This window comes from Cyclospora cayetanensis, unplaced genomic scaffold, assembly GCF_002999335.1.
Source record: "Cyclospora cayetanensis isolate NF1_C8 unplaced genomic scaffold, CcayRef3 CcayRef3_contig_128, whole genome shotgun sequence".
Classification (NCBI taxonomy): Eukaryota; Apicomplexa; class Conoidasida; order Eucoccidiorida; family Eimeriidae; genus Cyclospora; species Cyclospora cayetanensis.
In genome coordinates, this window is record NW_020312068.1 from 92,701 (window position 1) to 114,786 (window position 22,086).

Consider the following 22,086-nt stretch of genomic DNA (forward strand, 5'->3'; position numbering starts at 1 on the left):
AAAGATGTGCTTTGGTAGAAAACAGAGGCCAAATCTAGGTGCCAGAGACAGCGTTTTAGAATTGTCAATGAGGGGTACAGCATTCAGGCACTTGATACCTCCAAGGCGAAGGGAAACAAGGGCAAAAGCGTTTCCAAGCGAAAGACTCAGACTTCTGCCATATGCGTCAAAATGAAGGGATTGGATATAAATTACTAAGTCATGATACAAGGGCAACTGGTTTGGGGCATTCCGCTCTTTCCAGTTGTACGTCTTTAAAGAGTATTTAAACGAAGTTGATTATTCATTGCGCCATGAAAGTTTCTATGTACTTGTCTTAAATGGGCGCCACCCTCCATATTACGCATAATTAGAATGATAATGACCCATGAAATGAACAAAAGTTGCTCATTGTTAAGGTCTGATCAGGGTGGGCAGGATGAGGGAGACTATTTTGCAAATAAGCGCCTGCCCTGGTAATTAGGTGCAGGCTGATATCATATATTCAATACAAAATGAATGAGCTCCGCGAAACAGTACGCCTTCTTTTTTACAGAGAAACACCCCGGGCAATTTTGTGGATTTGGGTACCGAACTAACTGGGGGCCCACACGGGCCCCCGTCGACGCTTCCCCCCTCGGATGTTCCTTCCGCGTATTGGGGGGTAAACCACTTCTGAAATTTAGTAAAAGGAGAATCATGATTGTACTACTGAGCTGTCTAGCTTCCTCCAACTCTTCTCCTGCCAACTTTCCTTAGTTTCGTATAGGCAGGGGGCCTTACCATCATTGAGAATAGCTCTTTGATGCATAAACGATAAAGCATGCGCGCGGTCACAAGCGTTTCTGTATTGGAGGAGACTGGAATGGGCTTCAGACGGCCGTATTATGCCGCCTTCTCTTGATTCCTCACTGGCGGCATTTAATTTCGGTTGCTTTTGCTTGTTCTGTGTGCTTGCTTCCAACTCTTTCTTCCCATCTTTCCTCTTTCCTTCTCATATGTTTCATAACCTGCTAGGCTTGGTAAGCTATAGCCCGCTGCACCGATCATTCGCCGTCTTGCCGCCACAATGGGTCTACAAGCGGTGGGCCTAGTGAGCGGGGGCAAGGATAGCGTCTTCGCTCTGCAGTGTGCTGTAGCCTTGGGCCACAGAATATGCGCTATTGCTACACTCCTTCCCCGAAACAATGCCTTGGAAGCTGACAGCTACATGTACCAGTCTGTGGGCACGGGAGTGACTGGTGCCATTGCCGAGTGCATGGGGATTCCTCTGTTTAGCTCGGAGATTAGGGGCCGCCCGCTCCTCATTAACTCGCTGAGCTACGAAACAACGCCAGGTGACGAAGTGGAAGACCTGTACGATCTCCTTGTGCTAGTAAAGGTGTGTGTTTCTATCGTTCTACCATGGCTGTGAAAAATGTGCTTCCTGTAACTGGGTGCATTCGTAGACTATTGCACATCAAACCGTGTCTGATAAGGATACATTTATTTGCTGCTTTTTTTCACCTGCAGGATGCAATGCCAGAAATAGAAGCTGTAACTTGCGGAGCCATCCTTTCCGAATTTCAGCGGAGGCGACTGGAACATGTGTCGGTCTTTCGTCGCCCAGCACCCTAGTGCCTCCTCCCCCTTTACCAGTTATTCCCTGTTCTTTGTGCCATTGTTTTGATATATTATTCCACTCGATTCCGCCTGTGGCTGCTGCGTGATGTTCCTTCTTCAGCTGTCAGCGGCTCGGCCTTGTGCCAATTTGCCTGTTGTGGCACAAAGCTCAGGAAGTCCTTTTGAAGGAGATGTGCGCTGTGGGGTTGCATGCAGTATTGGTCAAAACGGCCTCTATGGGGCTAACACGTAGAAATCTTGGCAAGTGTATCAGTGATCTTTTGGATCATTTTCTAGATTTGAATCGAAAATACGACTTCCATGTTTGCGGCGAGGGTAGGTTTGCCTGCGTTTCTGAGCAGACTTCTTGTGCCTTTCCTTTGCTTTAACTTATCGTGTCGATGATAATTCCCATGCAGAACATGCGCTGCGAGGCTGGGCAGATTTACTTGAATACCACGCTCTGGCTCCGCCTCTACACAATGCTTACATGTGAAAAGACTCTAGGACAGTTGGAGTACCCACACAACGATGAGCCAGTAACTTTCAAGCGCTTAGCTTCCAAATCCACCCGTTCATTGATTTATTCCCTTGGCTTTTTGTGCTCAGGAGGGGAATACGAAACTTTAACTCTGGACTGCCCCCTGTATACAGAAGCTGCAATTGCTATCACCCGATGGAAGGAAGTTTGCCAGTGTGAGGACCCTGTGGCTCCAATTTGGCTTCTCTCTCCGGAGGACTGGATTCTCGTGCCAAAAGCTAAAAAAAAGGATGGAAGCACGAATCCATGCGGTTTGGGGATGCAGGAGCTCGAGCACCAAAGATTCGAAGTCTACAAAGATCTTGTCAAAACGGCAGTACAGGGTTGGAATGTACAGCAGGGCACACAGGGAGCTGCTGGGTCTACTTCGGTGAACCGAATTGAAAAGGATTCAGTGGAGGCACCTCCGGTCACATGCAATGCAAGGCAGCACCTGTGGAAAGTGCGAATCCAAAACACTCTCAAATGCAGGGGAATACTTGCTGCAGACGTAACAGCATGCTGCAACCAACCACAAGGGGAAAGTTTGCCCTGTGGCGCTCATGTAGCGAAAGCATTTGCTGACGCCGAGGTTCCACAAGATTTGCGCGCGTCTCTTTTCGACGTCCTTAACAACTGGCTTGATGAGCAGATGGGAGCTTTTCCCTCTGGGTGTTATGTCTCTTCCGAAGCCGCCTACAAGGATCCCTCTGATGCGAAAGTTGCCGTGCGCCCGATCCAGACGATTTGTCAGGCGATTTCTTCTTCTTTCCATGCGCTCATTGAAGAGTTCTTTTCGTCTAAGGGCTTCCCAGAACACCCGATGACGTTCCTCCAGATGTCTTTGCCTGCGGGGGTTCTTCTGCGATTTAGAGTGTTGTTTTCTCTGGCTCATTCGTCAGCTAACTGTGTATCTCCTCGTCCTAGCTTTTTATTAGAAAACCCGCAAGACGTGGCAGTGCTGCATGTACACAGCTTAAACATGTGGATCCCTTCCTGTCGGCAGAAATCTCGTTGCAGCCGGCAGCCTTCTTCAAAGTGTCATTCCCTGTGTCGCAACTGCCAAGGCATTCGGTGCGCGAAAAGAATGCATGGGGCAACAAGGACTGAAGCTGCCTCGGCACCTGAGATACTGTTCCTTAGGGCTGTAGACGGCATGGTTCCCTTCTCGGGTGAATCGCCAGCTACTGGCAGCAATCCATATTTGAAGCACCTTATGAGAGAAGAAGACAAGGACTGTCTTGAAGGAACAGGAGTGGAGGAACATGGGCTAAAGGATTCAGGGAAAGAAGATCCAGGGTTGGACATAGCGTTGCAGACAGTCAGTGCCTGTCTAAGCCTGCAGCAGTCGTTGTCTCTCCTCCGCTCAGATGGTCGTGGCTTCCCCAGCTCTGCCTCTTGTTTCTTTCCTCTCGAAACCAATATGCCGGAGGAATTTCACTTCAATGACTTCCCTCCACTATGCCTTCTGGTGTACGTCCACATCGCCCCTGTGCTGCAAGGGGGGGAAAAGGAGGCTAAACGCAAGTTAAGGATTGTGGAAGAGCTCGTACGCAGCTTGCTCCGTCGTTGGGGAGTTCAGGATAAGCACAAAGGAGTTATCGTTGTGGCAGGTGTCCCACGTCTGCCAGGTGGGGCAAAGGTGATGGTGTTGCCAGTGGGCGAAACAGCAGCAAGATGGGGAGGTGTCAGAAGAGGCTTGACATCCGTTGCCTCTTTTGAGAAACACCTGTACGGAGAAGGTGACGCGTTTAGGAAAACACTTCAGCTGTGTATTCACAGCTTAAAGTCTCCGTCTGCGGAAGTTCCATGGATTTGCTCATCAGTGGCCTGCATAACCTTTGAAGAGTACTACGACGACGGAGCAACACGAACGTTGACGTCGTTTTTGGAGGAGCTCAGGAAGAGCTTTTATGCTTTGTTGCAGCAGAAGATAGAAAATGAAAATGGAGTGGAATCAGTGACCCACCTGGAGGTATTTGTTTTTTATTGTAGCTCGTTTCCTAATACATCGTTCCATGTGTCTACACACCTGTACGAAATAAAATGCGCTGAAACAATCACTGCAGTATGCATAGAAGGGCGAGTCACGCATGACATCGCTCCGATGATCTCATTTTTCTCGAGTGAGGAACTCGCAGGAGGCTCGGTACAGATCCTTCTGTCGTCTATGGCTTGATTACCATGCAAAGGGGCTCCTCTGGCACTCGGGAGGAGCAAAGCCGCAACCCTGTGCTTGAACGACAGGGTGTGAAGTGGTGCTAAAAGAGTGTAAAGTAATCGAGTTTCAAGCGGGTACTGAACAGTACTACCTACTGCTAAAGAAAAGAGGTGATTGCGTGAGCTGCAGCCTTTTTACAACGAGTGCGCTATGCGTTTTTCTCCATGGGCTGCACGCTGCGCAACCGTGAGTGACTCCAGGTACTTCGGGTCACTCTCATGTTCTGTCTTCTTTAAGCGCAACCTCTGAAGAATCCCAGATGGCGCCAGATCTACACCCCTTTTGCTCATTAGGAGGCTCATGCGGGGGCTTTTGAGTGGATTGTGGTGGGCGCTGCGAATGGCGCTTAAGTGCCAAGCCCAAAATGTAAAGCTTAGTTACATTGTGCGCCAGGGCTGTGGATCTCCCACTGGCATAGCGGGCCACATGCGGAGGACCTCATCTCCAATCCTAAAAAACATTTCACGCATGGCGTCTTCCAGTTCTCCATCTAGATCATAACCAGCGGCTTGGTTTATGAAGCGCCAGAGCTCGAGAGTGGCGGTGCCTTAGAATGCAAGAAAAGCAAACCCACTAGCAGAGACGTCGAACAAGATTCGCAGCTCCGGGACCGCTTTTGCGCTAAGGTTTTGCAGCATGCTAAAGTCGGAAGCCCCACGTCGTAACGGCGAATAATATCCTCCATATATCTATGTAGAAAGTGTAGTTCTAGGCCTAAGCACGGTGTTTTACTATATTTCGAATTATGTTGCATGTTACCTGGTGCATTCACATGGTAGGCTACCTTGCGTAGCACCAATTGGATCCCGGTATCGAAAAGCTCTCGGAGCATCGGAACGTATACCTGCGATTGTGCCGAGACAGATTATTAAACTTCGGAATCCAAAAAACGCTTATTCCAGACTAAAAGGCTAAACTGACATACATATAACTGCTCATCCTGGCGCTGCTGCAGAGACACTACCTGCAGCACCCATTACAAATATTAGGAGCAGCAATGGAACTAACCTTTAAAAGAACATGAAGGAGGCGATGAAGATATTTTATGAGGTCCTTGGGGTTAGCTACTGCAATATCCAGCAGCGGTTGTGCAGACCGCTTATTTAGAGCCTCACGAGGCACAAGAAAGTCTCCTTCGCACAAAACAGAGAAAAACACAAAATTGCAAAACAGGCGATAAACGTGGCAATACGATGCGGCAGGACACCAGTAGTGTTGCAGCAGTTCCTGACGAAATCCAATATGAAGAATAAGACTATTCCACCAGCAGCCAAAACCAGGCTAGCCATAAGCTAAATCGAAGCTTAAGAAACCTAACCATTTTCAGCTGGAAGGATACTGTTGATAAGCTCAACGAGAAGCAAGTACACGTATGCACCCAAGTTCTTGACTGGCGCCATGAGGAGTTTGTATATGCCAGACGAGGCGCTGAACAAGAACAATACAGCTACGGAACTATCATGATGAAGCGAGCAGAACTAATGAAGAGCTGTTGCAACTATGTCTGAGGAGAAGCACATGCAAGAAATTAAGTGGATTTTTTGAATTATACTGAAGAGAACGCTTTTTTCTTATCACGATGAGCGATTGTACTGTCAGCCCGCTTCCAACACTCAATGGGATAAAGACACAAGACAGAAAACACTGGTCTTAGCAGTTTACCTGGTGGCATCTTTGATAAGGTGCCATATTGTATGCAGGTTGCTGGGGTAAAAGACAGACGACCTGATATCATCTAAGGTCTGCTTAACAAATACCAACAAGGGCAGCTGCTTCCACCAGTCGACTGGCAACTGGATACCTCTTTCCATGCCCTTCAGGAAACGATCCAAGGACGCCACCTGTAGTCTTAGACTATCCAACCAGGGCTCTACTCCTGCAACCCAGATAGAGTCTTGCACCTGCGACAGAACCGAATTGGGGGGAGGGACAAACAGACACATAGACTAAAAGAGAAGTCCATCAGGGGCGAAAACAATCTTACGGTAACATGAACGCATAACGCCACTACCCGCACCAAAGAAAAGACACCAGCCACATACCATTTCCTCTGCGGTACCCATACTGCGCCCCCTTACTCTCCTACATCTGTTGCTCCCTCTCCCAGTCGTTCGCTCACCAGTTTGATGTATTCATCTGCTTGGGGCCCAATGAAGTTTGCCAGGGCAGCCTGGATGCCGATGCCCAGTGCTCCTTGTCTTATGGGCGTCCAGAAGATCAAAGGAATGTTTATCAGTGCATCAGGAATCAGCCAGTTTGTCAGTTTCTCTACCAAGAAAAAACTAGCGGTGCCAACAGCAGCAAGGCACTTTGCAAAATAGCTGGTTGATATCTTGACCAAGGGAGACATTTCCTCCATTGGCGGCGGGGTATGCAGCGGTGAGTCTCGCGAATGAAGAATTAGGGATTCCGCTTCGTCCTCTAAAAATAAGACACAGAAACACAAGACCAGCGTGACACCAATGGAGAGAGGAAGAAACTTAGGGGGAAACAAACCTAAAGGGGAGTCATTCTACAGAGTAGCGGGTACCGTCTACTGCTGCCATCACAATGTTTCTTATCGTGGGCTCAATGTCTCTGCCCATCAGGCCCGCACCCGCCAGCTGCAAGTAGAGACGTGAGTGCACAACGTCATTCAAGAATCACTTTCCAAATTTATCTTTGTGGCTACAGCTTTGAGATAGTTGATATTGCAGTACAGTGTGCTTGCGGCAGTTGGGCCTCTTTCAAGACAGGCCGCATAAGCTTACGCTGGTCGACTTCGTTATTGTCTACAGCTTCCAACGACTCTGCCAGACCGTTAAAATCGATGAGAAAGTGTTCGTTTGTATCATGCTGGCTTGAAAAGACACCCTGTGCCTTGCGTACCAAGCCCATGACGCGATCGACCAGGGGAGTAACCATGGATCCCAGCATTTTCTCTAGCTGACCAATGATGTCCAGCACCCCCTCCATGTCAATTACCTTTTCAGATACCAGCTGTTCCGTGTACTTCTCCAACAGCTGGGAATACTGGAGGCGGAAACGCTCCTCTGCAAGTGTGCATCACAGTAAGCCGAAAGTACCACGGCGTCAACTTCAAATGATTCTCACGTACAGGCGAAAGAAGATAAACCTCACCCAACATGCATTGAAGCCCTTGCCAACTGCCAGTGTTGAACTCAGGTCAAATACAACACAGCAGTTAGGCTATCAGCAGCACGACACATACCGAGTCTCTTTACATCTCTCCCCTTTATGCGCAGGAGAGCCAAGGCATCTATAAGGACTTCTCTCTTGGGAACTCTTCCTGGATTTCTAATCTCCTGCAGCTGAGATATATCAGCAGCCAGTAAAGCCGACAGTCTTCCAAAGACCTTCTCCTTGTCTAATCAAACGACAGCACAGAGATGCCCACGCTCACGAGCGTATATCCGGAATTTAGTAGCTAAGATATGAGGCATTGGCTGTAGCAGGAAACAGCCACTTATAATGGAACAATTTGTCACTGCATGAAAAGCAAAACCCGAATCAAAACTTCTACGACAGCACCCTTTAACTCTCGACGAGAGGCCCATTCAATGAGAAAACAATTCTCCGCACAGTTATTTTCCCTGATGTTTATTCGTGCTCACCACTCTCGCTCTGGAACTGCAGTTTACTAATGTTCACGAGTTCCTCAAAGATTTGCGGCCGCATTATATTTTCCAACGTCTCGAGAGAAAGCTCGTTTCCTAGCTCTCTTCTCATAAAAGATCCGATTTTCTCCGCCATATTGAGAAGTATCTTGTCGGCCCATGAAGAGATTAAGACATATCTAGAAAGTAAAACGTCCTCCAGAAATCCTATTGGCCGTTTCATTGAAGACAGTGCAGGGGTGCTCCCAGAAAGATCGGTGGACTGCTCTCGAAGCTTCTTCCGGTAGCCGTCCACTGAAGCAGGCAGCCAGGCATCCACTAGTTTATTCCATAGACCGAAGGTGAAATTCTTAGATTCCTTAGGGGAGAAAAGGGAAGGACTAACCTGCGTCTTGCTCTTTTGAGAATACTTGAAGGCGGTATCGCACTGTAGTGGCGTAATCTTCCCAGATGCTCAAAGCCTTATCTGTAGAGAAAAACTTGTTAGACACCCAAACGTGGAATAAATTCTGCCGGCGTGCGAGCTACACATATTTGTAAAGCTTTATCTCCCTCATGCGGTGTCTGTGGAATACAGATTACGAAATCAGCAGAAAATCAGTAGTATACCTAAAGGTTTTGAAGTGATCAATGACTCAAGCTGGCCTGCAACGCACAGTGAGAGTCCGCCAGCGTATGTGTTTGCCTGTCTCTCCCACATACTTCAAAAAACGATCGTTTTTCCTACTCACCAAGCATTTACTTTCTGGGAACACCATGGCTCCTTCAATTTCAAAACTCGAGATGAAATCAACAATCGCTCCTGCTATGGGTTGCTAGGGTCTGTGTGGAAAGGCATCGTAACATGAAGGCCTCCATTTTCGCAGCGCGGCAAAGGCATGGCAAGAAGCGATAGTCTCACTTTTTGGAATTATCGTCTCTCCCACATAGTTTAAAAATCGAAGGAGGGTCTTCGCATCCACCGGACGTGTGGTTTCTGGGGACTCAATGCGAGATAGAGTTGAGGGCTCGACAGCTTCAGAAACGGACGGCAGCTGCAGCGCTTCCCCACCACTGGCGTGGAAAGCATTTATTGCAGCTTGGCCTAGCTGCCGCAGCCTGTCAATGTTGATTACCTGCACTGAAAAGCACAAATGCGGAGGATGCAGGGCAAGCTACATACACACCTCAGACCATAACTGGACTTGAAAGAATTCCTCTTGCGCTGTTTAAAACATGCACTTTATTATTCCAGTATATCGGCAACTATTATGCTTTGTGCACATGGCTCTCAGAAAGTCGCTGTGGTGCACTTCCTGTAGCTCTCAACTTGTGTGATCCACGGGAAAACGATCAATCGGCCTCGTGCTCGCTTCCCTGTGCCAGTGTACCCCGTTTTGCCTCACGCCAAAACAGCACAGCTACACAGCAAGCTCCTCTAAGTCTACTAGTGGTTCGTACTCGCTGCACTTAGGTCGGGCCTCTGTCCAAAGCCATATACTTCACTAAAAAAATTCGTGAGATGCTCTACGTGAATTGTACGCAGACTTCGCCATAGGCTCCTTGCCCTCCACATGGCCTCCAGGGCCGCAATACTGGCTTTGCCCCAAGCAAATAATAACGCTTTCTCGTTTTCTGCAAGATAGTTTCACAAAGACACATGTATATAAATGAGCATGTCTAACCCCTCACTCCCCCATACAGCTGCATACAAACGTATACGTATATGCTTTCGCTTAGGTGCTACAGAAGGGACGTTAGCAACCTGTAGAAACCCTGTCGGGGACTACTACTACTGCTGTGAATACGCAGGCAGAGCTTCATGCTGTGCCCCCTGCCGCAACTGTGAGTATAGCGATAGAGGGACGACACGATGCTGCTTTTCAGCAACATGGTTTCTTGAAAGGTAGGAAGCCTAAACGCTACGTGTATCCTACCGATGGGGATGTTGTTACTCATCTTGCTCTTGAACTTGGCCTCCAGTGCAGCCGCAAGTTCCTTAACCTTGTTTATTGCCTGATAAAACGCGGCCTTGTTTGCCCTCAAGTCAAACGCTTTCTGCAGTGCTTCCTGATCCTCTTTAAGCAGTTCTTTGTGGCTCTCCAGCAAAGATAACACCTTTCCAAAGTGCAACCGACTGACAGTGGAACCCTTTTTGGCTATAAATTCATTCAAAATAAGAACCATGTCAAGATGCAGCTCATTGTGAGGATATGCGCTTTCCAGTTGGTCTGAGCAATAACCGAACAAACGCGAAAATAGGTTTACTAACAAAGTAAATCAATCGTTCTGCTACCACCCTCCATGGCATCTAGTTTCCCAGCTCAAGAGGAAAAAGCTTAAAAGAAATACTGAATTGCAAGGTGGTAGGCCTCCTAACGAGAAGCCAGGCAATCAGCAACCACTCAAATACTCGCATGACCCTATGCCGCGAAGGCGGAATTGTGAAGGTTATTCGCTAAACCGCATTACAGTTCCCCGCAAAGCCTTACTCGGTGTTACGCCAAGGGTTTCACGGTAGAGAGGAGCTGCATTCGTAAATACAGACGCATATTGCAGATGTTGGCTGGTAAAGACACTTCAATAGACTTGGATTGGAAGCCACAATGCACTCTGGCTGGTCAGTGACAACATGGGCCGAAGACGGCAGAGCCAAGCAGGCATGCCATGACGTTCCAGTAAATTATCGCATGCCATACCCCAAAGAGGCATAAGATCCTCAGTTGTCCATTCGGATATGCCAGTTACAAAGCCTTTAACCTCAAAGTAGACGCCACACGTCCCCATGTACTCGTAGACCTCGGCACTTGACGTTTTACGCACGAGTTCGCCCTGCTGGAAGCCTGAGTTTGAACAGCAGCAAAGCGTTTTGCTTATGCCATGTTTGTAATTCCAAGAATGCCATGCAAGTGAGCTGGTGATATCCTAATAAATGCTAATTGTCTTGCCAGAATGCAGCTACGGTATTGCATTAGTTGCCTCCGGTGTATGCTAACGTATGCATGGACCGTTGTTCATTCTTCACCTGAAGCTCTGAAGAGTGGCTGCTTTGTCATTACGATATTCTCTGCGTTTTGCTGCCTCAATTTAGACACGCATCCAGTTCTGCTGATCGGCGCTAGATGCAGCAGCTCATAGGTAGTGCTGCTTCCGCGGAAGCGTACTGCGTCGCCTACGCGAACTTTCGTATCTGAGCCCATGTTCATAGGGAAGCACATATATCCTACCAAAATCATGTCATGCGGCTGAGATAGCTCAAGCCCCCATTTGTATTAAAAATACGTTCATTAAGTGCCTTTTGCTTCAAATAGCATTCAGTTCTGTAATGAACATTAATTCGTGGAGCCAGGAGACGTGTAAAGTGCATGTCATCTAGTATATTCTTGGTGAAGCTCTTGTGTCCCATTGAAGCGAACGGGTAACTAGGGGTAGGAAGGCGGTGAAAGGTTGCTTACAGGGGAATAGTTGGTCGGTGGTTGCCATTGGGGGCGCGTTTACCGCGCTAGGTAATTGTGATTGCACGTATTTCACTCCGGATTCTCTTTTTTCTAGAACCACCAGATTATCACCTCGCCACGCTCTATCTCCGTTTTGCACAACCCCGTCTGCGCAGGGAAGATGCACATACAGCTCTTTGCTATTTTGGTTCCGACCACAACGTAGAGGCTACGGTGTTCCAATTTGGATCGCGGAGTGGGTTTTCTAACAAGGAATCGGCTAGGGATTGTAGGGATCGTGGCACATTCAGTAGATGCTTACTGTGTGATACCACCTTCACAATTTCCTTTAGGAAGAAAGCTGTTTGGTCTTGGCATTCCACTTGGGTACGTGTATGACGAAGTGCATCTTCAATTGCCTGTCTCACGCGATCTTCCAACTGGTCATCTTCAGGGACCTCGGAAGGGCCCGTCTGCGCGTTGCCAGAGTCAATATCATGGTGAATTTTACTCCACACATCTCGTAGAACCGCTACACTCCGATATGACCCTTTGCTGCATCCTGTAGAAGCCGACTCACGCAAGTGGTAAGACCAGGAAGCCTGTCTCGATAGAATAGAGCACGTTTATTGAGTACACGACGTCTGTAACCAGTTGAATGTGCATCTAAAAAGAACGAGGTCAACAGACGAAAAGAGACATCCCTTAAATATACCTGCTCGTTCCTCAAACCTTGCGCTTTTTCCTGAAATAAAATCTCGTAGTAAAAGTCCTTGAGCATCTTTGTTGATGGAAACAAGCACCCTCATTGATTGTCCGAGCCCTCCCTTTACGTCTGCAGTGAAGTGCTTAATAAAGCTGTTTGCATTCGACATGTCGCCAAATAAAGCATCTCCGCTCATCGTCACCAGAGTTGAATGCGCAGTCGGTCCACGTTGAATGCGCAGAAAACCCACAGGAACTGCATACAAAATAAAACAGGCGCAGAACTGATGGAAGCACAATAGAAGAATGCTAGGAGTGAAGCACTACGTAGCTGTAGGTATCAGTAGCAGGAGCATCAAAAGCAGCAGCAGCAGCAAGAAAGAGGTCGGCGGCCTTGTTTCTGAATTGTGCTTACAGGCCTCGGCATCCACACCCTCAACAGGAGGTGGGAGGAAGCTGCTAACTTCGGCAAAGTTCGGATCTCGCATTAAACCTTCTATAGCCTGGAAATGAGAGAATACAAAAAACTATATGGTCACTGTCCATTTTATAGGCGAACCAGTGGCAGCACAAGAATCGACGACAGGCAAAACGTACCAACCGCAAAGCCTATGGCCTCCCGTACCTCGGAAACCGTTTTTTGTCCATTCTTCAGTCCAAGCTTGTCGATCCCCCACCTTAGTTGCTTCAGTACGTCGCAATGCTCATCTGAAGGCTCCGTTGAATCCCCATCATACGTCACTGTTTGGCGCTGGAGGAACGCAAGAACTGGCCAAGTTGATTCCTTCATCGCACACGGGATAGAAAGTGGACACTGGATGGAAGACAGTGCCAGAGGAACGGGTGGGGGCATCAAACAAACGGAGCAGCCGGAGAAGAAGAAAGCCAGTCAAGTGAATAGTAAAAAAGGAAAAGGGGTGCCCTAGGAAGTCCAGCGCGGTAGTGCGCAAGGGCAGCTGTGCGCAGAGCCATAGGATGGGAAAGGCATTGTGGAAAGAAGAGAACAAAGCAGAAAAACCAAAAATGTGAAGCTTAGCTTCTAAGAAGCTTGAGTGCTTTCAGAGTACTTTGAAGACTGATTCCGTCGCCGCTTCACTGTGTATAAATTGTATCATGGATCGGGCAAAGTCTTCTCCCCGGGCGGCTACTTGAAGCAAAAAGAGGCCCGTAAACAATAGCACCGTTTGCTTGTACCGGCGAGTGGCTCGTTCCTCTATGCTACTGTACTCCGCATCTGATGCATAATTACAAAAACGAAATCCTATTAACTAAATAAGACAGATAAAAACACACTGGCGGCAGTGGTTATGGAAGGCCACCCTATATCTTTCCCAAACCGTATATAGGTGTGCAGCAAGATGTATGGGAAGCCTAGGTTGATACCACAAGATATGCACAGAAAAGAGACTTGCCATCGTATCCAAACGGGAAAAAGCCTTGAATTAATGGAACATATCGACCGTAGACATCTTCTCTTGCATGTCTGGTTGGGCGGGGAGCCCTAAAGGGGCATTGCTGCTGCATTCTAATGTCAAGCATCTCTTCTCTTTGCCTGTGTCGAAATGTGCCCTGCCAAACTTCAAAAGGCCTAAATAGAGAAGCATATAAATCCGAGATTTCTTTATCCATGGCTTCGATATCAGCGGCCTGGTGGCGAAATGCATTTTCATTAGTGGAGATGAAAGGAGGGGATAGGCGAGAGGCCAGCGTCGAAGAAAAGCGACGGCGGATGTGCTGAATGACATCATCTACCTGAAGCAGAACGATGGATATAATCTAGTGGGTGATGAATCATGAACAGTAACATCTAGCTGGATGTTCAGAAGGCAAAGGCCACTTTCTGCATCTGCCACGAGGAATGGTATATTCATTCGCGTCAATGCTTGTGGAGGGTTCTTAGTTTCTATAGAAATGGCAGCGCGTTGGGCCTTCATGCCTAGATCCCAAATTGTGGGCGCATATACCATAGGCACGGCGCAGTACGCAAGGATCCAACCAGATGAAACGCCTGGCCTGTTCAAATAGGGTACCTTCACTTTCAAGAGCCCAAAATCCTTTAATTGCTCTTCCCCGTATATTCAAACTTACCTGCACATGTACGGCGTCAACCTGAGACTTGAGATACAGGAAGTAGTTGTTCTGAGAGTCATGACTTTCGCACTCTTCGGTCGTAGTTAGCTTTCTTACGTGCCGCAAGAGGTCGGCTGCATTAAGCAGATCACTGTGGCAAGGGCGAGGGAGTTCACGGCCATCGAGGAAGCTGAGGACCTTTCTTGTGTTCATCATACGCTGCTTAGCTACAGCCAATGCCCTTCTTCTCATTAAAAGAGTAATATCGCTCATTATTGTGGCCAGGATCACAAAAGCAGAAACACTTGAACAAGGAACAACTCCGTCAGCTTCTTCGGGGAGCCGTAGACGCGAAAACAATCGCCCAAAACTCTGTTGCATCGAACAAACGCGCCGAATCCAATACTGTGTCAATCCGGTATTTTCGTATGCCTCTATCAAAAAGTATTCCTCACGCTTTGCAGTCATTCGTTGAGCTTTCTTTCCTGAGAACAAGATTACCGCGCCCCTCAGCTCCCTTGCTTTAAGCCACCAAGAGGCACAAGATATATCGCGTCCACAGTTCCTCTTCCTAAAGTGCTGCCGCAGAGCAAACAGAGCAGATTCTTCTCTTTCTCGCCGAAGCAAGTATGCCGCCGATGACATGCGAGACACCATTCTAGCGGTTTGCTTCATGAAAAATCTCTCCGTTGGTGACAATGAAGATACTAAAGAAACCTTCGGAACGCCCTGTACATGAATGAGACATGCAACAAAAGCAATCTGAATGGGTCATAATAGGATTGCCTTTTGCTACGCAGTGCTGAAGGGAAGAGGGATGAAGTTTGGGACAAGGCAAATGTACCGGAAAGAAGCTGCTGAATCCCTTTGCGGGCACAGTACAGCGGTTTGGAACAGCTTTGCCTTTATCGCTACTTTTTAAAAACCCAACGATCCTAGAAATCAAGCTGGGTTCATCTGGCGCGAGAAAGTCTCGATTCAACGATAGCGCGGCTTCGTCTTCCAGATCCCAGCAGGACTTCTCCAACTCATCTGCAGTCCTCTGGATCCAGAAAGCATCTTCTCTTGATCTAACGTACTGCCGATTTGATACAATGCTCAAGTATTCCGAGTGCAAACCATTCAGAAAGAGCCAAAGCCAGGTACCCGCCCACTCATACATCAATTCGTCTGAAACGAAAGCCAAAAGATCAGCGAGCAAACAAAATCAAAGGTGTAGCCGTAGCTGGCGGAACACTGCAAATAAAGTGCACACTTGTCATTGGGTGCACGCGGAATTGAATTGGAATGAAGATGCACCTGGGATGGCGTAGTGCACCTTGATGGGTAGATCTCGGTCATCTCTAACGACGCAGGAGAGGCCCGAATAACAGTCCTGCATAATGGTTTGTTCTATCTCCATTTCAACAACGTAATTGGCTTTCGCATCCATAAGACTATTGTATGCTGCTTTAGGATCCGAAAGAGAATACAAACCGCCTTGCAGTCTAGTGCTGTGGTGAGAGAAATGGCCAACACATATCGGAGTCGTTTCCGTGGATCTGAGCTTGAACTGATACCCATTTCTGTCTCGAATTGTGCAAACACCTGAGGGTCCATTTGCCTCCGTCAGGGAAAAACGACGGCGCTGAACATATTCGTGAGAAACCTGGTCTCCGTCCTCAAAACCTACAGCATACATAAATACTACCATACACTGCAATTCTTACGCCCAGAGCCATAAGAGACTACGATACCGAAACACATCGTATGATATTTGAAACGAATTCATGGGGTGCTCGTAGCTGGTACCGACGTATTTTGTGCTTGCAACGCTTAGACATCCTCTCGGACTTTGAGGTAATCACCAGCTTACTTCGTACAGTGTGTAGGATGCCGTCAGTAGTTACTTGAATGCCGTTTGCATCTTCGAGAAGAAAAGTACACCTATCAATTCGCTCCACCAGTTTATAGACGCCGCTATGGGTTGAATCGTCCTCTCTCTTTATACGTATGAGGTGGCCCTTCGGGAGGCCTGCATGAGGCAGCCACGCACCCGACACACCTCCAAATGCACCTTCTCACTTTGTGCCAAAACCACATCCACCTGAAAGCCCTAAATCTCGAACTCCATGTGCGTAGGAACCAATTCCACAGAGCTCACGCACTTATAATAAGGAGGAAACGTTTTGCTTCTTCTAAGTCGGGTACAACGGCAGTTGGGTCTTTTCTGTCATAATAGGCAACCAAATCGGAGTACTGAGCGAAAGCTTTCCCATAAAAAGATTCCGCTCGACAGGTCTTGCCTCGAAAATTGCCCTGAAGTCGGCGCAACAGCCACTGCTCAAAGGCGGCAACATCCTGCTCGTCGCCCTTCATGAGAAATTGTTGCAAGAAAGCACCTGGGCTTTCAAGATACAGCGTTTGCTTATCTGAACAAACAAAAAGCCACAGCCACATCGAATTATTTAATCGTGTATGTCCTTGCCACGGTTTTACATGCGAACATGAATCCGATCCTCAGCATGCAAGGACGCGGCTAGTCCTTGGAGTTTATCTTCACAAGACCTATACTGTTGCAGCAGTTGAAAAGCGTAAATCTCTGTGCCTTCAGACAGTGTCTAGACCTTAGACCTAGCCCACGCAGCCCCCCTTTCGGTTTTATGTAATTAATTGGCAAAGCCACGATTAGTTGGTGGCCAGCCTAAGAAAAATTCGCGTATCTGAAAATTTAGACGGACATGAGTAGTCAAATAACCTATTTTTCATCCTCCTCAATACATGATCCAATTCAACAGACGCTTTCAATTCTTCGTCAGCTGCGACAGCCAGCGCCGCCATATTCCCAAACTCCTGTCCATAAGCCTTCACGATCATCTCTTGATCACTTGAGGCATCTAGATCTAGTACTTCCCACCGGATGTTCATCATGCCATCGGTGCTGTTTAAAATGAGCGCCCACGATTCTTCTTAAAACGTAAAACATGCACAAAGAGACGAAACCAGGAAATAATGAAATGCAGCAAACAAGGGCAGATGCTACACAACCACTACAGATGGCTCAATGGGAGGCTACTCGAACCCCTAGGAGGAGGCTTCTTAGGCAAGACAACAGGATGCCCTGGGGAGCCAATGGACGTACTGAATGGCATTCCGTTGACACCATCTGCAAACAGACAGAGCACCCTTAGCAAGAACTCAGGCAAAGGGGGCTTGGCTCGCTGCGTGAAGTGGTCTAGTAAGAGAGCTTGCAGCGTATGTGATCGCACACATGCACCATATATGTAACGACCTCTGCCGCATATGCTAGCCAAATGACCATCTTTCATCGTTTACAATTAGATCGGTATAACGTTAATGAAGCACCATGGTCTACTCTGGACTATTGCATTGCGTTCACTGCTTACTCCGTTTCAACATTATTTCAAGGTCCCTGCGGTCTTCGCTGTGAGAAGGTGAAAGGTCTTGCTGTATTTCCAAGTCGTTTGCTTCCTGGTAAGCAGCCTTGAGAAGCTTTTTAGCTCTGTGCCATTCTTTAATGTAATTGATGGTATCCTTTATTCCTCTTGCACCGGCCAACTGAAAGGGCATCCCTCGACGCAAGTGTTCGTGGATGGCACCAACAACCTTTAAAGGAAAGAGTAGCTTCAGGATGGGAGAAAGTCTTTCGCTAGTGAAATTGTCGAGCTTGGCTTTGGGGTAGGACACTTGTACACCGAGTCCAGGAACGTTTGACGATGGTGGTGCTCTCCATCCATGGGCTAGTTTGTTTCTGATACCATCCATGGTAGGAAATGGTCCTCTCCTAGCCGCACAATTCATAGGATCTATCCCCTGTAATAGGTGCAGTGGCCGGACTCTCAGCTCAACAACTTTTCTCTTTGAACGTAAAACTACAGCCACACAGCCCGGAAGTCCTGGAGTTTGCTTCACGGATAACACAATCTTGGGGCCGTGTGATTTCTGCAAACAGCAGCAACGCTTCGAAGCAGCATGAAATACATATAATGTGGTGCGACGCTTCAACTTGCAAAAAATTGCCTAGTTAAAACCCAGGGTTAGCGCACGTCGAGGAGATTTGCCCAATTGAACAGTGTATGTGTGCGGGAGATGAACATTGTTCGCAAAACCAGAGAAACAGGAATTAGCAGGCAGATCTAAACGATTAAATCAGTACATCCGCATTTCGCCAAGGGGCCAAGCCATTGTTGGAACGCGTAGTATTCTTATTTTAGGCTTCAAAGTAGGCGTTCTAATTCGTAGTACCTTAAGGCGCTGGAGCAAAAGCCTCCATGCCTGTCCAGCGAGACTGGAGAGGGTGAGGAAGGGTGACAAAAGTTGCTGAGCGGACCAGTACGGAAGAACAAAAACAACAGCAGATGCACAGGACAGTTCAAGGAACCGGCATACTCGAGCTAGAGCTACAATCTGACTATGTCTACATGAATTCAAATGTGTGCTCATTGATTCATGAGCAAACATAGATTCCGAGTTCCGCTTACCTGAGTTCTAGTGATCACACTATTGCGAATGCGCGTAAATAGCCCTCCCCTAGGGTAAACGGCAAGCCGCATTTTTCCCGCATAGCCAAAAGCTGATCGCTCGGGCCGGACTGTTTTCGGAAACGACTTCAGTGCGTTTACAATACGCATACTTGGAGGCTCCAGCAGCTCGAATTCCAGCGGCACCGCCTCGTCTGAAATGGACAACGTAAGCCTGGTATCTGTGCCCACACAACAGAACAAAGTAGTCTTCCGTGTCTGCCATTCGTCCCATATTTCACTCACTCAGCTGTGTAGCGACAGGCAACCTCTTAAAACAACCGTTTCTGGGTCCCCTCTTGTCGTCTTTTTTGCATACCGGATAAAGAGGTGAAGTACACAGGGAGTCTCGAGCAGGCCTGGTCATCAATGTCTAACAAGCACTTATGGACTAACTCCCAAGTAAGAAAAAACTGTGGCAGGTTGACCCGGTCCAAAATAGCCTTCAGCATCGGACTGCCTGATTTCTACTCCACCCAGCGACGCATCACACACTCATTTATCAGCACGTCAGTCTTCACGCGAAGCATCAAAATACCGATGTGAGTACACTGCTAGAATTGCAAGTTTCCTTAATTTGTTCGCATTTCCTCTACCTAAAAAAGCTCACTAAGGAATTCCAGCTGCAGCTTTCTACTTCAACGCAAAACCAGTTTATTTTACGATGTACGAAGAAGACCACTCGGAAGGCGTAACCCTCACCTGGAGGCGCGCCACGAACTGACTCATACAGCTCCCATGCCCCGATCTGAGTGTAGGAAACTGTGCCTCTCTTTGCAGAAAGGATATCGTCCCCACTTGCTGCAAAAACAATAGATACATTTGTTTTATTCTACACGCGCTTCGCCAGTGAAGGCCATGGCTTGAATACAATTCATCTGAATGCAAACACAATTCACAATTTCACTGTATATTATTATGGCGGGTACTTTCGCTACCTTTTCGATACTAGTAGTTTCCTCACAAACAGAGCTGAAATTTGTCTGGGCTCCATTGTTGCTATTCCAGATAACATTTCGAAGATTCCTCTGACAGTCAATTACTCTACATGGGGGCGACCCAGATACTCGTTCACTAATTATTGTCCAAATCAATGTGGCTGAAATCCGAAGTCGTTTTAAATGTACCCTTAGCTTCCCAGTTGCTTAGAGCTCCCACCATGGGTCCCCAGTTAGTTGCAATGAATGCCCTGTAGTCGACATCTCTGTTCGACATTTCGAGCAGACTTGGCAACTTGAGCGCATAGTGCTTCATCAGAGAAATACTGAGTTCCTGTGTCATATCCACATAGTCAGTCACCTTCACGGTCTTGTTTACAGGACACAACGTATTCACATGAACACAATCATCTGTGCGATAGCACCAGTTTAAAGCAGATATTTCTGCTGCTCAACAACCTTACAAACGCATGAACGCTAGTACCAACTTGTTGGAAGAAAAGGTAAAATGTATATAGGTGGGAGGTAGAAGCTTCTGCAAGGCCAAACAGCTATGGAATACCTGGGCCTTGACGCTGATGCCCTGCATCAGTGGATACACCTGAGAGTTCACAATTGTATCCCAGTGGTTTGCACAATGACCGGCCAAAATGGGAAGTGCAATAGACTGCAGGGAATGTAGTGCTTTATAATAAGGCGTCCCGGGCTTCCGCATCTCTGCAGTGTATGCCGACAAAAACACTTAAGCGCAGTCATAAGAAACAAGATTTTTTGTTGAGCAAAAAAAGACAGAAAAGACAAAGGCTTGCGTGCATGAAACCGCAAGTGCCTAGCTGGTGGGGGAGCAAGTTGATATTCGATTATCCGCATTAAAAATCAGCAACACCAGTGATAAATAATTTAATAAAAAATTTTCAAAGCTTTACACCTCTAAACGCTGAATTTAGCGAGGTAGAAAGTACTAACCTTCCGTAAAGGCGTGTGCAATAGTTTCCGTGTGTTTCTGACCGAAGGCGAACGGAAACTTTTTCTTGAACTTGGCTACATCAATTTTGTCAGTGGAAAAACGGATTAGCTGCACAGCTGAAGGCGCCGCAGGCATGAGGGCCATATCTATTAGATCCGCTATACTCCGCGGATCCAGTACATCCCGCGTTAACGTTATCATCTGCAAGCAACACAAGCAGCACTCAGGTAGTCCAAGGACTGGCGTTGGAATATGCACAGCAGAGGCAACAGGGATAACTTAATAGGTAGAGCTTGTTGATTCAACATTTAGGACTTCAAGTGTGGAATACCGCGTTTTTGAGTGACGCCATGACAGAGGAGTTGGTATAGCTGTCAGTGCGACTCATGTCTTGTTGAATAAATCCACCCAAGCTCCCTGCCACTGTCTCAGGGAGTCCGAGAGTGGAAATAAGGCTGGCATACAAGTTGTGCTTCTGGTGGTTCAAAAAAAGACTAGTTAGCGTCGTAACTAGAAGATTCGGCAGGCCTAATGCATCCAACAGAACCATAAGATGGGCGCGTACATCGTTCAGTGCGCCGTAGGTTGGGAAACTTTATGGATTGACCGCAGCAATACAATGCCAAAAATAGCGTGACCACGGGATCAATGTGCACGCACCAGCGACTTGGTCGACTTTGCTGAACAGATATCCGAGTCCATAGGCAACAGCACAAGCTCTGAAGAGCGAGTATATCTTGTAGTAAGAAGACAGCACCAAAAACAGGTTCCTTTGTGTCGTTTTGCTAAAGAAAGTTCCAGATGTTGTCAATAGAAGACCCAAGGCCTTAATGTCATCGCTCCTGAAAGCAGTCTTTCGGACTTCTAGAGGAACTTCAGCTGAGCATGAACGAAAAAATATCGCCAAACCATATAATGCCTAATAAGCATCGCGGCCTGTTAGGCATACATGAGAGGGACATTGCCGGTACAAGTGGTATCAGTTGCACGATAACACGTCCGTCTGCGTAAACCAGCATGTGCACTACAGAGTGCTTAAAGGAGATTCGCCGCCTTCGAAAATACACTGGAGAGGTGTAGAGCTGGCCGCTGCCAAAAATGGTTCACGAAGGAAGCACTTTTTAAAGGCTCCTCCTATTGATCGTGCATAACGTGAAGAGCAACTATCCACTTGAGTTTTAGGAGATCCACCCATCCAATCGGTGAACCTGGAGCCTACCATTTTGCAAGACCGCATCCATGTACTCTTGTGAAGTGCTGAGGGCTGAGTGCAACCAAACCCCACAATTTTACACACCCCGTTAGGGTGAACTTGAGTTCTAGAGCTGCCACTTGCTACTCGAAAGGACACACTTCAGCAATTAGAGTTATGTAGAAAATCTTGACCTGGCAAAGCTCACTGGGTGATAGTTGAAGCGCTGCAAGAGGTGCCAGACCAGCTTCTGATTTTTCATCCATCATACCTGAAGTTTTGAAGAGTAAAACGAAAGGATTGCTTGCCTTTAAGCTGAACGTCACCGCTCTGATTCCT

General features: G+C 47.5%; 2 protein-coding genes across 2 annotated transcripts; one reads left to right on the forward strand and one right to left on the reverse strand.

Annotated features, from left to right (window-relative positions):
- Nucleotides 1-1,048: 1,048 nt before the first annotated feature.
- Nucleotides 1,049-4,280, forward strand: LOC34621908. The gene is made up of 4 exons (XM_026336434.1): nt 1,049-1,360; nt 1,492-1,568; nt 1,703-1,917; nt 2,191-4,280. Exons 1-4 carry the CDS (start codon nt 1,049-1,051, stop codon nt 4,278-4,280), a joined length of 2,694 nt encoding a protein of 897 aa, XP_026192219.1.
- Nucleotides 4,281-4,699: 419 nt separating this feature from the next.
- LOC34621907 lies at nt 4,700-21,793 on the reverse strand. Its single transcript, XM_026336436.1, has 42 exons — nt 21,775-21,793; nt 21,216-21,434; nt 20,887-21,083; nt 20,555-20,756; nt 20,151-20,305; nt 19,778-19,922; nt 19,353-19,528; nt 18,970-19,117; nt 18,612-18,832; nt 18,376-18,450; nt 17,889-18,072; nt 17,517-17,702; nt 17,252-17,275; nt 16,851-17,078; nt 16,278-16,541; nt 15,986-16,144; nt 15,430-15,798; nt 15,062-15,300; nt 14,149-14,859; nt 13,444-13,812; nt 13,128-13,328; nt 12,686-12,844; nt 12,476-12,563; nt 12,075-12,316; nt 11,678-11,930; nt 11,374-11,523; nt 10,944-11,108; nt 10,618-10,761; nt 9,856-10,149; nt 9,380-9,553; nt 8,841-9,059; nt 8,325-8,405; nt 8,170-8,233; nt 7,937-8,118; nt 7,534-7,689; nt 7,073-7,354; nt 6,442-6,743; nt 5,985-6,223; nt 5,641-5,750; nt 5,331-5,455; nt 5,082-5,166; nt 4,700-4,869 (listed from the first exon to the last, which is right to left on the reverse strand). Exons 3-42 carry the CDS (start codon nt 20,941-20,943, stop codon nt 4,700-4,702), a joined length of 7,797 nt encoding a protein of 2,598 aa, XP_026192221.1. The 5' UTR covers nt 20,944-21,083; nt 21,216-21,434; nt 21,775-21,793.
- Between the last annotated feature and the right edge of the window lie 293 nt (nt 21,794-22,086).